This window comes from Bos grunniens, chromosome 7 (genome assembly GCF_055505025.1).
Source record: "Bos grunniens cultivar Pamir isolate PY7600 chromosome 7, Bosgru_T2T1.0, whole genome shotgun sequence".
Lineage (NCBI taxonomy): Eukaryota > Metazoa > Chordata > Mammalia > Artiodactyla > Bovidae > Bos > Bos grunniens.
In genome coordinates this window covers 61,338,199-61,350,357 of record NC_141171.1, presented here as the reverse complement: position 1 = coordinate 61,350,357, position 12,159 = coordinate 61,338,199, and the positions used below count along the sequence as shown (strand labels likewise).

The 12,159-nt window shown below is 52.8% G+C and overlaps 1 protein-coding gene across 1 annotated transcript in view; it reads left to right on the top strand.

Annotated features, from left to right (window-relative positions):
* Positions 1 to 331: 331 nt before the first annotated feature.
* CSF1R (colony stimulating factor 1 receptor) overlaps positions 332 to 12,159 on the top strand; it is a 31,580-nt gene continuing 19,752 nt past the window's right edge. Inside the window, exons 1-5 of the mRNA XM_086412420.1 lie at positions 332 to 535; positions 5,400 to 5,657; positions 6,092 to 6,376; positions 8,413 to 8,549; positions 9,211 to 9,370. Of these exons, the coding sequence (XP_086268546.1) occupies positions 487 to 535; positions 5,400 to 5,657; positions 6,092 to 6,376; positions 8,413 to 8,549; positions 9,211 to 9,370 (889 nt within the window). The 5' untranslated portion in view covers positions 332 to 486. The remainder of the gene's footprint in view (positions 536 to 5,399; positions 5,658 to 6,091; positions 6,377 to 8,412; positions 8,550 to 9,210; positions 9,371 to 12,159) is intronic.

The following is a 12,159-nucleotide window of genomic DNA, read 5'->3' as shown; positions in this document are numbered from 1 at the left end:
GCTGGTGAGTGTCCTGTAAATGGAAGCTTCTTGATACTATCTGTTTTCAGGCTTGTCCAGACCAACCTAACTTCCTTTTCCACTTAGCAAGAGCCCCCTGCTGCTCTGGAGCCCCCCCATATGTACAATCAACTGCCTAATACTGGGCATGTCTCTTCTCCTAGGGCCCCTTAGAGGTGGCTTCAGAAGGGCTCTGAACTTAGCAGTTCTACCCTTACTCCAACCCCGCCCCCTGGGGGGCATGTCTTTATTTATTTATTTTTTAACCAAGATTTCCAAACTCTGTGGTTGCCTTGCCTAGCTAAAAGAGGAAGAGGGGGATCAGCCCAAGGAGAAGGAGGAAGAGGAAAACAAGACAAACAGCCAGTGCTAGTGGAGAGGAATACATGTCCAGTGGGTCTGGTCCCGTCAGGGCTGGTGTCTGAGAATCTGGTTCTCTGCCCTGCCGCAAGCCCTGCGTCAGCCTGCCGCTTTCCTGCTGAAGCCATGGGCCCACGGACCCTGCTGATCTTGCTGGTGGTCACAGCTTGGCATGGTAAGAGCAGAACCAGAGCTTTGGGGGGTCAGGGGGTGGGGACAGGGTTGTGACAGGGTTCCAAGGGAAGGATTCTCTAAACCTCTGCCCGTCACTAGGGTCTCCACTCCGCATTTTCATCTCCCCAACCCTGGACTGCGGGTGTGTGGGTGTCTGCTCCAGAAAGGCAGTGGAGGGAAAGCGGGTATGAACTAGGTGGAAGCAGCCTGGCCAGGGCTGTGGATCTGGCCCAGCTCAGATGGTGACTGTCCGTGTGTCCTGAACACATCCCTATGCCCTCGGGACTCTTTAGTGCCTATTGAACGGTCAACAGCATGTTTTGGGGGCTGATGGAGCAGACAAAATGCTCCTCAAACCCCACTGTGCACACAGATACCCCAGGGATCTTGTTACAGTGCAGACTCTGACTCTATCAGTCTCAGGGGTGATCTGAGATTCTTCATGACTATCGAATTCCTAGGAGATGCCAGTCCCACTGGTCCAGACCTACGCTGAGCAGAGAGGCCCTGAGAGCCTCTTGTGGCTCCGCTGGCACTGCCAGTGTGGGACTCACGAGGCGAATGAGGCAGGATGTGACTTGGAGGGGCCTGAAGAGGCAGTGGTCCTTCCTTGGGTGGCTTGGGCAAGAGGTCAGAAGGAGAGGTAAGAGGTTAGCCTCTCTGGCCAAGGGCTCAGGAGAGGTAAATTTGGGGCGAGAGAGTACAGGGCTAGCAGCTTGTCTCAGGGGAGGACAGCGAGGGTCTGCTAGGCTGAAATCACAGACACAGGCTGCGGGGCCTCAGGACAGAGAGCTGTGGAGCAGACCCCACCCGAATCCCATCCCTCCGACAGCATCAGTGATGCAGGATCTCCCGCTAGGAGGGTCCCTAACTGAGGCTGGGGGCTGGGTGCTGGACTCGTATCTACAGTCGGCCCGACAAACACATGTTAAGTTCTTTTGGCCACTCCATGCGGCATAAGGGATCAAACCCATGCCCCCTGCACTGGGAGTGTGGAGTCTTCACCATTGGATCACCAGGGAAGCCCCTAAATTTTGCTGCATATTTGGAGGAATGCTGGGGAAGGATGGGGACTGTGGGTGGGGTAGGAAGGCAGCAGCATCTCCGGCCTTCCCACAGTCCTGTGGCTGCAAGAGCCTGAGGAATAGGTGCGTCTGGTCCCTGAGGACGAGATGGCCCACTGAAGGGCTTTTTTGGGCCCAGTCAGTTCCACTGGGCTTGCAAGTCTGTTCTCTTTTGTTGAGATGAATTTATGTGTAGTAGAAAGCATTGATTCTTAAGTGTACCTGTGATGAGATTTGACAAGTATATACGCTTGTGTCCCCACCATCTCAATTAAGATAGACACTATTCCCCTCATCCTAGAAAGCTTTGTGGGTTTTATTTCACTCTTTTGTCCTATCCTCCTGCCCAGAAAATGCCTATGGGAGACTGATGGGGGATGGAGGGGCTGTCCAGCATCTCGCCTCAAAGGAAAGAAGAAATGGGGACTGCAGGCTGGAAGCCTACTTTTTCAGTAGACCAGTGATGAATGAGGGGCAGTTGTGAGGAAGTTGGGAGACAGAATCACTGCACCCTAGAGACCAGAAGAGACTCACTAAGACTCAGGGCCAAGGAGGAGGCTGTGCCCCAAACCTTGGCATGCTGTGTGTGTGTGTGTGTGTATGTGTGCGCATGTGTGTATGTTTGTGTCTCTGTGTGTGTATGTCTATTTTTTGCATGTGTATGGGTGTATATATTTGTGTATGTGTGTGCATGTATGTGTGTGTGTGTGTATGTTTGTGTGTATGTGTGTGTATGTCTATTTTTTTGTGTGTGTATATGTTTGTGTATGTATGTATGTATGTATGTGTTGGGGGAGAGGTGGGGGTGTGGGGGCACACCCTGGGAGCTGATGATGAGGGATGTCTCCCAAGCAAGTGGGAGGGGGTGAGAAGGTTTGGGGAGTTGAGATGGTGGGGTGAAGGGGCAGAAGGGGTCCAGCCCCCACCCAGGGAGTAAAGGCCTGAGCAAGCTTTTCCTTCCCTCCTGTCAAGCCAGCAGTGGGCAGCTGGAGCGGAAGCTGAGGGTGTCAGCCCTGTCCTGCATGAATACTTGCGACGACAGGACAAAATAAGATAATGCCTCTCTGACTACACTTCCAGGAGGCTGAGCCTGGAGTTAGAGGACAGGGTTGGGGTGGGTGAGGGAGAAGGCACCGTGAGACCCAGCAGGGGCAGAAGCGAAATACAGAGTCACAGAATCTGAGACCGTGGGATGCTACAGGCATAGGCTGTGACCTTTAAAAGTTAGCACTTCAGCTGTCAGAGTGTCAGGATCAGAGAGGAGGTTAGGAGAGTAGTAGATGAAGCAATAACACGGGACAGGAGAGCTGACTCAGCCAGAGGTTGTTTATCACCTCCTTGAATCCTCCCAGGACCTCTCAGAGGTGGAAATTCGGATTGTTCTCATTGAAAGAGTATCCTGAGGGTCAGAGGTTAAGCAGCCTACTTAGTTAGCAGGGTAGAGCCAAGTTTTGGACCCAGGTTGGCATAGCACAGTTGTAAAGAATCCTCCTGCCAATGCAGGAGATGGAAGAGACTCGGGCTCCATCTCTGGATCAGGAAGGTCCCCTGGAGGAGGAAGTGGCAACCCATTCCAGTATTCTTGCCTGAAGAATCCCATGGACAGGGGAGCCTGGTGGGCTAGAGTCCATGGGATCGCAAAAAGTCAAACATGGCTGAGCGACGACTGGCTGACATGAGTCCACAATCAAGCTCTTCCCTCCAGTCCCCCACCCCAACCCCGATGCCCTGCATGGCTGCAGCAGTAATAGGCTAGCACCTGCTCTGTTGGGACTTGCCAGCAGCCTGCCAAAAATGATGCTTGCCCCTCTCCCTGGGGGTCAGCAGCACAGGGAAGCCTGGCTACAACCCCCAGGTGTCGGCTTCCGCAGTATTCCTCTGGTCACTCCATCCTTTATGCAGATCAGAAGCCTGCACATCTCTGATGTGTACAAAATCAAAACATAAATTAAGTCATCCTGAAATAATTTGACAGGATCTTTCTGATTCTGGGGTTTGTAGTGAGGGCAGGGTGCAGTGGAATGGAAAGACCCATTTAAGAAGATTTTGTGCAGTACTTCCCTGGTGGTCCAGTGGTTAGGAATCCACCTTCCAATGCAGGGGACATGGGTTCAGTCCCTGATCGGGGAACTAAGGTCCCACATGCCAAGTGGCGGCTAAGCCCACACACTGCAGCTTCAGAGCACTTATGCTGCAACAAAAGATCTCACGTGCTGAAACTAAGACATGATGCAGCCAAATAAATAAATACACTTTTTTTTTTAAGAAGAAGCTTTTGTGCAAGATGATGAAGAGTCCCTGAATTTGCCTGGTTCCTTCAGGGTTGGGATGTCCATGGTCCCATCGCTGGGACAGACAGATTAGACTCAGTAGGGGGGTACCTAGTAGGTCAGTGGCAGAGCCGGGTCCTGCAGCCTGGGATATGCCAGTGCCCAGCAGGTGGTACTGCCTGTTTCAAGGGGTGAGGGGGTCTTTCCCCTAAAGGGGACAGTGGCCAGGAAGCAGAAGTGAGAGCCTCCCTCGGAGAAGGACTGCAGGCTGAGCGGAAATGGGGGCTAGGCCGGGTACCAGCAATGTGTTTCCGCCTGCACAGGCTGGAGGGCGCCTGGCAGCCCCTCCAAGTCCTTGAATCAGCTCTCACTTCCCTCCTTTACCCCTATTTTAGGCCCTGGAAAAATGCTGACACTGCAGAGGCAACGGGCCTTCTTCCCGGAGGGCCTGAGTTTCAAGTTCTCTTTTCTCCTTCAAGAAAATTTTCCTTAAAAGAGATTGTCCCTAGTAAACGCAGCAGTGCTGGGATGTTAGGGTGGGCTTCTGGGGGTAGACTAGATAGTAAATAGAATGGCTAACCTTTGCTGAATTATTTATATTTGGTGACAGGTGATGTTCTAAAGCTTTCTGTGCATTTAAATCTCCTGACATCCCAATAAATGGGTACAATTTTGGTCCCCATTTTATATGGGGAAACTGAGGCACAGAGCCTCTGAACCTCCCCACTGTGCTACAGACCAGATGTCCAGTGATGAGAGAAGGCACAGCAGAAGACTCGAACTCTGCCATGCCAAGATCCCATACCCCTTGTCTTCTTCTTTTATTTCTTTAAAATATTTTTTAAAGGTATATGCATTTTTATTTGTTTTTGGCCATATTGTGTGGCACGTGGAGAGGTCAAACCCATGCCCTCTGCAGTGGAAGCTCAGAGTCTTAATCACTGGACCATCAGGGAAGCCCCTTTTTCTTCTTCCTCGTGTGAATTAATTCAGAACACTTTGCCATGAACGTTCTATTCATTTCTTTCTTCCAAGGACAGAGGAGCCGCCTGGTGGGCTGCAGTCTATGGGGTTGCAGAGAGTCAGACACGCCTGAGCGACTTTCACTTTTGCTTGTTTGAAGCCCCTTCTTTGAGCTAGGTGCTGGACTTCGTAGCAGGAATGCAGCCCATTTATTACATCAGGCTGAAGGAGTCCACTCCTGGGGAGAATGACGCAGTCATGGCCAGGAAGACTGAGGCCAGAGGCTGCGGTAGCCCCCACGGGACAGTGGCTGGGTGGGAGGCCAAGAAAGCCCTCAGTCCCCTTCTCTCAGAGACATCAGAGATGTCAGTCCATCACAGAAGGTTTGGGGCAGGGCCTGAAGTGACTGACCTGAGAGGGGCAGGGACGTGTTTGAGTTGGTCCTGCAGTTGTAGCTGAACCCCAGAACCAGCAGCAGCCTGCCAGAGAGCCCCCAGCTCAGAGGCAGGGTACAGCCAGCGGGATGTCACCTCAGCCCTCACTTCTATCTGCCACTTCCCATCACCAGGTCAGGGGGTCCCAGTGATAGAGCCCAGTGGCCCTGAGCTGGTGGTGGAGCCAGGCACAGCGGTGACCTTGCGATGTATGAGCAATGGCAGCGTGAAGTGGGATGGCCCTGTTTCCCCCTACTGGACTCTGGACTCTGACGCCCCCAGAAGCATCCTCACCACGAACAATGCCACCTTCCTACACACGGGAACGTACCGCTGCACTGAGCCTGGAGACCCCCTGGCGGGCACTGCTACTATCCACCTCTACGTCAAAGGTGAGGACTATGAGCCCCCTCCCAAGAGGACTAGCCCAGCAAGGCCCACCAAGAACGGCCAAGAGGGCTGGGCCCTGACCTGAGCCATCATAATAAGCCAACTCCACGTTTACTGAGAACCTGCCACGAACAAGGACCTGTGGCAGTGCTTCTAATTTCATTCCTCACAACAACCCTGTGAGAAGGTTCTTGTTTCTGCGCATTTTCCAGATGCTCAGAGAGGTTGAGTCATTTGCCCAAGATCACACAGCATTAAATAGTGGGGCTGGACCTGCCCCAGAGCCCCCAAGCATCAGCTGAGCTTCCCTGGTATTATGTGACCTCAGGCAAATGAACAGCATCTCTGAGCTTCTCCGTCACCAATGTCCAGGGACCGGTCGGTTAGCCTGGCGGAGGGGGGCGTCTTTGTAACCCTGTATCTCCATGCTCCCCAGACCCTGCTCGGCCCTGGAGGGTCCTGGCTGAGGAAGTGACGGTGTTGGAGGGTCAGGACGCGCTGCTGCCCTGTCTGCTCACTGACCCAGCACTGGAGGCGGGCGTCTCGCTGGTGCGGGTGCGAGGCCGGTCTGTCTTGCGCCAAACCAGCTATTCCTTCTCGCCCTGGTACGGCTTCACCATCCACAAGGCCAAGTTCATTGAGAGCCAGGACTACGAGTGCAGCGTTCGGGTGGCTGGCAGGGTGGTGAAGTCCCTCAGCATCCGGCTTAAAGTTCAGAAAGGTGCGTGGACAGGGACGACCTGAGAGCTGGTGCCTGGCGGAGGGGAAGTAAGGGTGGGTGCTTTGTTTCACCTCTTCCTTCCAGTCGTGCCTGCATCATCCATGGGGCACCTGCTGAAGCAAGACCATGAGGTGTGAGGTGCTGGGAGGCAGACCACATGTATGCTGATAACTCAACTGGCAAGGTAGTCTCAGGTCATGAAATAGGCTATGAAAAGCATTGAACTGGGTGGTGGAATAGAATGTGTGGGCGTGGGGAGCTCGTGGAGAGAGTGACATTTTATTTGAGTGGAAATGTGCCTTATGAGAAGGTGGAAACAGCAGGTCCACAGTCGTGAGCTGGGAACAGGCTTCAGATGTTCCAGGAATGGAAGGAGGGCCCAAAGCTCTCCCACCCCTTCAGACATGGATTCCTACTTGGGGCGCACCAGGTGCTGGGTGCTGAACACAGGAGAGGGGGGAAACCGTGAGCAACGCCATGGGGTGTCATGATGGCAGGTGCATGGGACGCCTCGGCATCAGCATCAGTGGTGTTGAAGTCTCTCTTCTGTCTGCTCCCCCCTTGTTTCTGCTGGGCTGGTAGATGGATTCTGGTTTCTGGGAGGACTGGTGTGAGTCAGCAGGATCAGAATCTGAGCCTAAGACAGGAAGCAAGCACGTGTAATGAGGCCAGGGTCAGAGTGGCAGGGCTGGCCCAAGGGCCTGTGCCCTGAGCCCACGAAACCTGTCCAGGAAACCAAGGGAACCCACTCTGTGTGCAGAGGAGCCAGGCAGGACCTTTCCCTACAGCCCACCTTGCAGAGGGATCCCAGGGCCCTCGTTTCACCATGACTCTGTGACATGAGTGCACTCCTTAGCATCTGACCCTGTAAAACGGAGTTAGGTTATCTTTCAACAACAGCCACAGCCAGAGATGTTAATTCATAGGCTAGGGCTTCCCTCATAGCTCAGTTGGTAAAGAATCTGCCTGCAGTGCAGGAGACCTGGGTTCGATTCCTAGGTCAAGAAGATCCCCTGAAGAAGGAAATGGCAACCCACTCCAGTATTCTTGCCTGGAGAGTCCCATGGACAGAGGAGCCTGCCAGGCTACAGGCCATGGAGTCACAAGAGTCGGACACGACTGAGCTATTAAACCACTATCGCCATGTTTTAGGCACTGGGTTAGCTGTGCCTAAACTAGGCATACCACACTAGGGATACCACCTGCATTTACTGGTGGTGACAGATGAGAGAGAAAGCAAATAAATGTGATGAACAAGAAACCAAGCTGAAGAGATATGGGTACGGGAATCCTGGGAGTCTCCAGGCAAGAATACTAGAGCGGGTTGCCACGCCCTCCTCCAGGGGATCTTCCCGACCCAGGGGTCGAACCCAAGTCTCTTACATCTCCTGTATTGGCAGGTGGGTTCTTTTCCACTAGTGCCACCTGGGAAGCCCGAAGCTAATTCAGCTAACCTGTGACAGGAGGTCCCTCTGAGGAATGTTTGAGCTGAAGATGTGAAGGATGAGAACAACCAGTCAAAGTGTGGTTGTTGCATGGATCAGGCATTCCCAAAGGGAAGGGCAAGGGCACATCTTTGGGTGGGAGGGGCCACGTGGCTGCAGAGCGGTGAGGGGTGGCAAGTGCATACAGGTTGGGAGCAGGGTCTGGGGAGGTACGAGGGACTGCAGCTTTTAGTCTGAGTGATGAGAAGCCGCTGAATGTTAGCACAAGAGAGGCGCATGATCCAGTCTTCCTTGTAGGGAGCTGACGTTGGCTGCTGTTGGCCTCACAGTTGGCTGCTGTGAGGAAGCAGGGAGGCCTTCCAGGTGGCTGCAGGAGTCCAGAGCAGAGGGGAAGGGTGTGACTGGGGAGAGGCGCTGGTGATGGAGCCAAGGGGACTCTTCAAGGTCCATTTAGGAGATGGGATTTGTTGTGGGGAAAACTGAGGTGCCATGGCTGCCCCCCAGGTTTTGGGAAGGGAGCCTGGGCCCATGGCAGAATGCAGAGTGGCAGCTCTGGCCTAGGTGCTCATGGGTGCCTTCCCCTGATCTCAGTCATCCCAGGACCGCCGACCTTGACATTGGAGCCTGAAGAGCTGGTGCGGATTCAAGGGGAGACTGCCAAGATCGTGTGCTCAGCCAGTGACGTTGATGTCAACTTTGACGTCTTCCTTCAACGTGGAGACACAAAAGTCAGTACCTGGGGGAGGGGGTGGGGTCCTGCCTGTCCTCCTGGCACTCCAGGCCCCACCTCAAGGTGGCACTGGGAGCTGAGGGCATAGCTCAGGACCAGAGAGAGGAATAACTCACCCAAGGTCTCACTGCTGGTCAGTAGATGATGCAGAAGCAAGTCTCAGGCTCCTGCATCTGCACATTGTAATGGGAGAAGGAGGAGGCAGGATTCCACCCCCTTGACCCATGACCTTTGCCCTAGCCTGTAGACAAGAGGCACATGTCAGCTCAATTCTGATTTTGCAAGAGGTTCCAAGGCCACTTCTGAGGCCCATGAATGTAAGAATTATTTCTGAAAAACTCTAGAGAGAGAAAGAGGGAGTTTTCTCAGGAGGAAATGGCAGTAGGCCACTTCTAAGAACATACTTCCTCCCCATGCCTTCTGCATGCCAGGCATAGCCCTATGCCATTTGCATTCTCCATCTCACTTACTCTTCACTACAACCCTAGAAGCATGGGCCAGTGTCAGTCCCAATTTGCAGATGAAGAAACTGAGGCTCACAGTTCAGTCCCTGCCCAAGGAAAAGCACATAGTAATCCTTAAAGGCTGAGAATTAGAACCCAGCTCTTTCTAATTCCTAAATGACCTCTGTATACCATTTCTGTTCCTTCTGGATGCAGCTCGCAATCTCTCAACAATCCGACTTCCGTGACAACCGTTATCAAAAAGTCCTGACTCTCGAACTCGATCACGTAGGCTTCCAAGATGCTGGCAACTACACCTGTGTGGCCACCAATGCCCGGGGCGTCCACACTACCTCCATGGTCTTCCGGGTGGTAGGTGAGCATCGGGGTGGTGGAGGGTCAGCACAGATCCTGGGGAGAGGGGGTGCCTATGGGGATTGAGAAAGAGGGAGCTGATGTTAAAAAAAGGAGTAGACACTGTTGGAATAGCTCACTAGAATCCCCCTTTTCTCAGCCTGGCTAAGGAGCCATGTCTGTGTCAGCCCTCTGATTGATTCTCAGAGTCCTCCTTCTCTCCCACCTTGGAGGTCCCACAGTGCACGGCTGCATCTCATTCCAGCATCATTTTGTTGTGTTTTGGGATTGATGTCCAGTAGGTCCCTCCTGGACTTTGCTGTTCACTCATTCATTCATTCCTGCATGCCTGGGACTCACATCACATGGGCATGTGAATAGACAGCAGGCACCCTGGGTGGGCATGCAAGAAGCCTGAGGTGTCCTGGGAACACCAAGGGGGACTCCCCAACAAAGGCTTGGACTAAATGGACTCTAAGCTGGGACCAGAAGAATGGAGGTGGGTTAGTCAGGCAGAGGGGAGGGGAAGGAAGGGGAACAGCACTTCAGCAGAGGGAACAGCATATGCAAGGCTCAAAGGCAAAGAGAACAAGAGCATCTGAGGCATCCAGAGAAACTGACGACAGCAGGGACACGAAGGGGTGGCGGGGGGTGGTCATAGGAAAGCGGGGCGGAGGGTAGTATCCGAGAGCAAGTTGAATGGGTAGCTTGCATCATCTCTGGTGGGCGGGGGTCAAAGGTCTTAAGAGGAGAGTGATGGGATCAGATGGCAGAGAGGATGCAGGAGTGGTGGCCAGGAGCCCGCGGTCCTAAGCCACATTCCAGCCTACCTCCACCAATGATGTAGGTAGGTTGCTTAAACTCTTTCCCCATCTGCAAAATAGGGATCCTAACAGTAACTGTCTCATAGGTTTGCTCTGAGAATTCATTGAATATATCTGAACTAACTAGGGCAGGGCCTGGCACAGAGTAAACCCTCAGTGTGCCTGAGGAGATGTCATTTGAGAAAGCTCTGCCCTGTGTCATGTGGATTGGATAGGAGACTCGAGGCTGGAGGCCCATCAGGGCAGTTAACGTGGTGTCCAGGCCAGAGATGGCGAAGGGTGCTGGATTATGGTGGGGACCCCGGAGAGTCTGGTATCCAAAACAATCTAGGCGGGACAATGGCTGCTGGGACAAAGCAGAAAGGAGCCAAGATGACCAGAGTGATTGGGGAGGAGGCAGCGACAGTCACTGGGCTGAGAATCGGGAGCAGAGGGCAGCTTCTTCAGGGTAGGGACAGGTTCAGAGTGCTTCCAGCTTGGCCACACCTCATGTATTAAGCTGGGAGCCTGAGGGGAGGCGGGAGGGCGAGCCTAAGAATCATTACCCTCACAGAACAAGTAATACATCAGGCTTGCAGGAGCACCTAAGCTCTGTTGTGGGCCCATCCTGTGCCAGCAGCTCTGAGGGCTAAAGCAGGAGAGAACAGTAAACTGTCTCCCAGTTATGGATTCTAATTCTATCCATTTTGTAGTGCAGACCTACAGTAGTCAGTCAACGGATGTTGTTTTCCTTCACTCTTCCCGCTAGATCCTTTTTAATGCGGGGGATCCAGTTACTAATGAGAGAGAAAATGTCCTGCCCACATGGAATTTGTATTCTAGTTGGGAGAAGACAAGCAATAAGCAAAATAAATTATGAACAAGACAATTGGATAGGGTTTTCAGCTTAAAATCGGGTGATCATCAAGGAAGATTACTGGGAAACTGACATTTGAGCAAAGACTCGAAGTTGGTGAAGGACCAAGCCATGTAGAATCTTGGAGAAGAGAGCTGCAGACAGAGGGCAAGCAGTGTTTTTAAGGTGGGTCCAAGCTCACCACATGCAAGGAGTAAGTCAGCCAGTGTAGCTGGGTGGAGCTTGAGAGCAAGTGTAGTACATGATGACGTCAGAGGTGAAGGAGAAGGTCCCGGGAGGCCAGCGTGAGACCTGGGCTTTTCTTCTTGAGAGGGGATACCATTGGAGGGTTTGAGCAAAGGAGTGACATGATCTGACTTGAGGGTAGCAAGATGTAATATGGCTTTCTGGTGCTTTGTTGAGGACTGTCTATTGGGAGATGAGGGTAGAAGCCAGAAAACTGTTAGGAAACTCCTGCTACTAGTTTGAGCCAGAGGTGATGGTGGCTTGATTAGGGAGGGATACGGTGGAGGTGATGGGAGGTGGATGGAGTTTGGATGAATGAATGGCTGGCTGGCTGGCTAAGGGAGAAAGAGAGAAGAAAAACAGCCTTGCCCTCAAAGCTCACAAGCCTGGAGAGAGAAGACAGCTACCTAAAGGGAGGACCAGGTGCATGAAGAAGTGTAGTGGTGGTGGTGGTTTAATCGCTAAGTCGTGTCCGACTCTTGCGACCCCGTGGACTGTAGCCTGCCAGGCTCCTCTGTCCATGGGATTCTCTAGGCAAGAATACTGGAGTGGGTTGCCATTTCCTTCTCCAGGGGGTCTTCCAAACCCAGGAATTGAACCTGGGTCTCCTGTACTGCTGGCAGATTCTTTACCAACTGAGCCACCAGGGAAGCCCGAAGCAGTGTAGATGTGGTGCCTAATGACTGTACAGTCTCAAAGGGCGGCAGCTGGTATCCTGCTAAGTGAAATAAATCAGACAGAGAAAGACAAGTACTATACGATATTGCTTATATGTGGAATCTTAAAAATACCACAAAGGGACTTCCCTTCTGGTCCAGTGGTTAAGATTTCACCTTCCAATGCAGGGGCTGTGGGCTCAATCTTTGGTTGGGGAACTAAGATCCCACACGCTGCAGGATGCAGCCA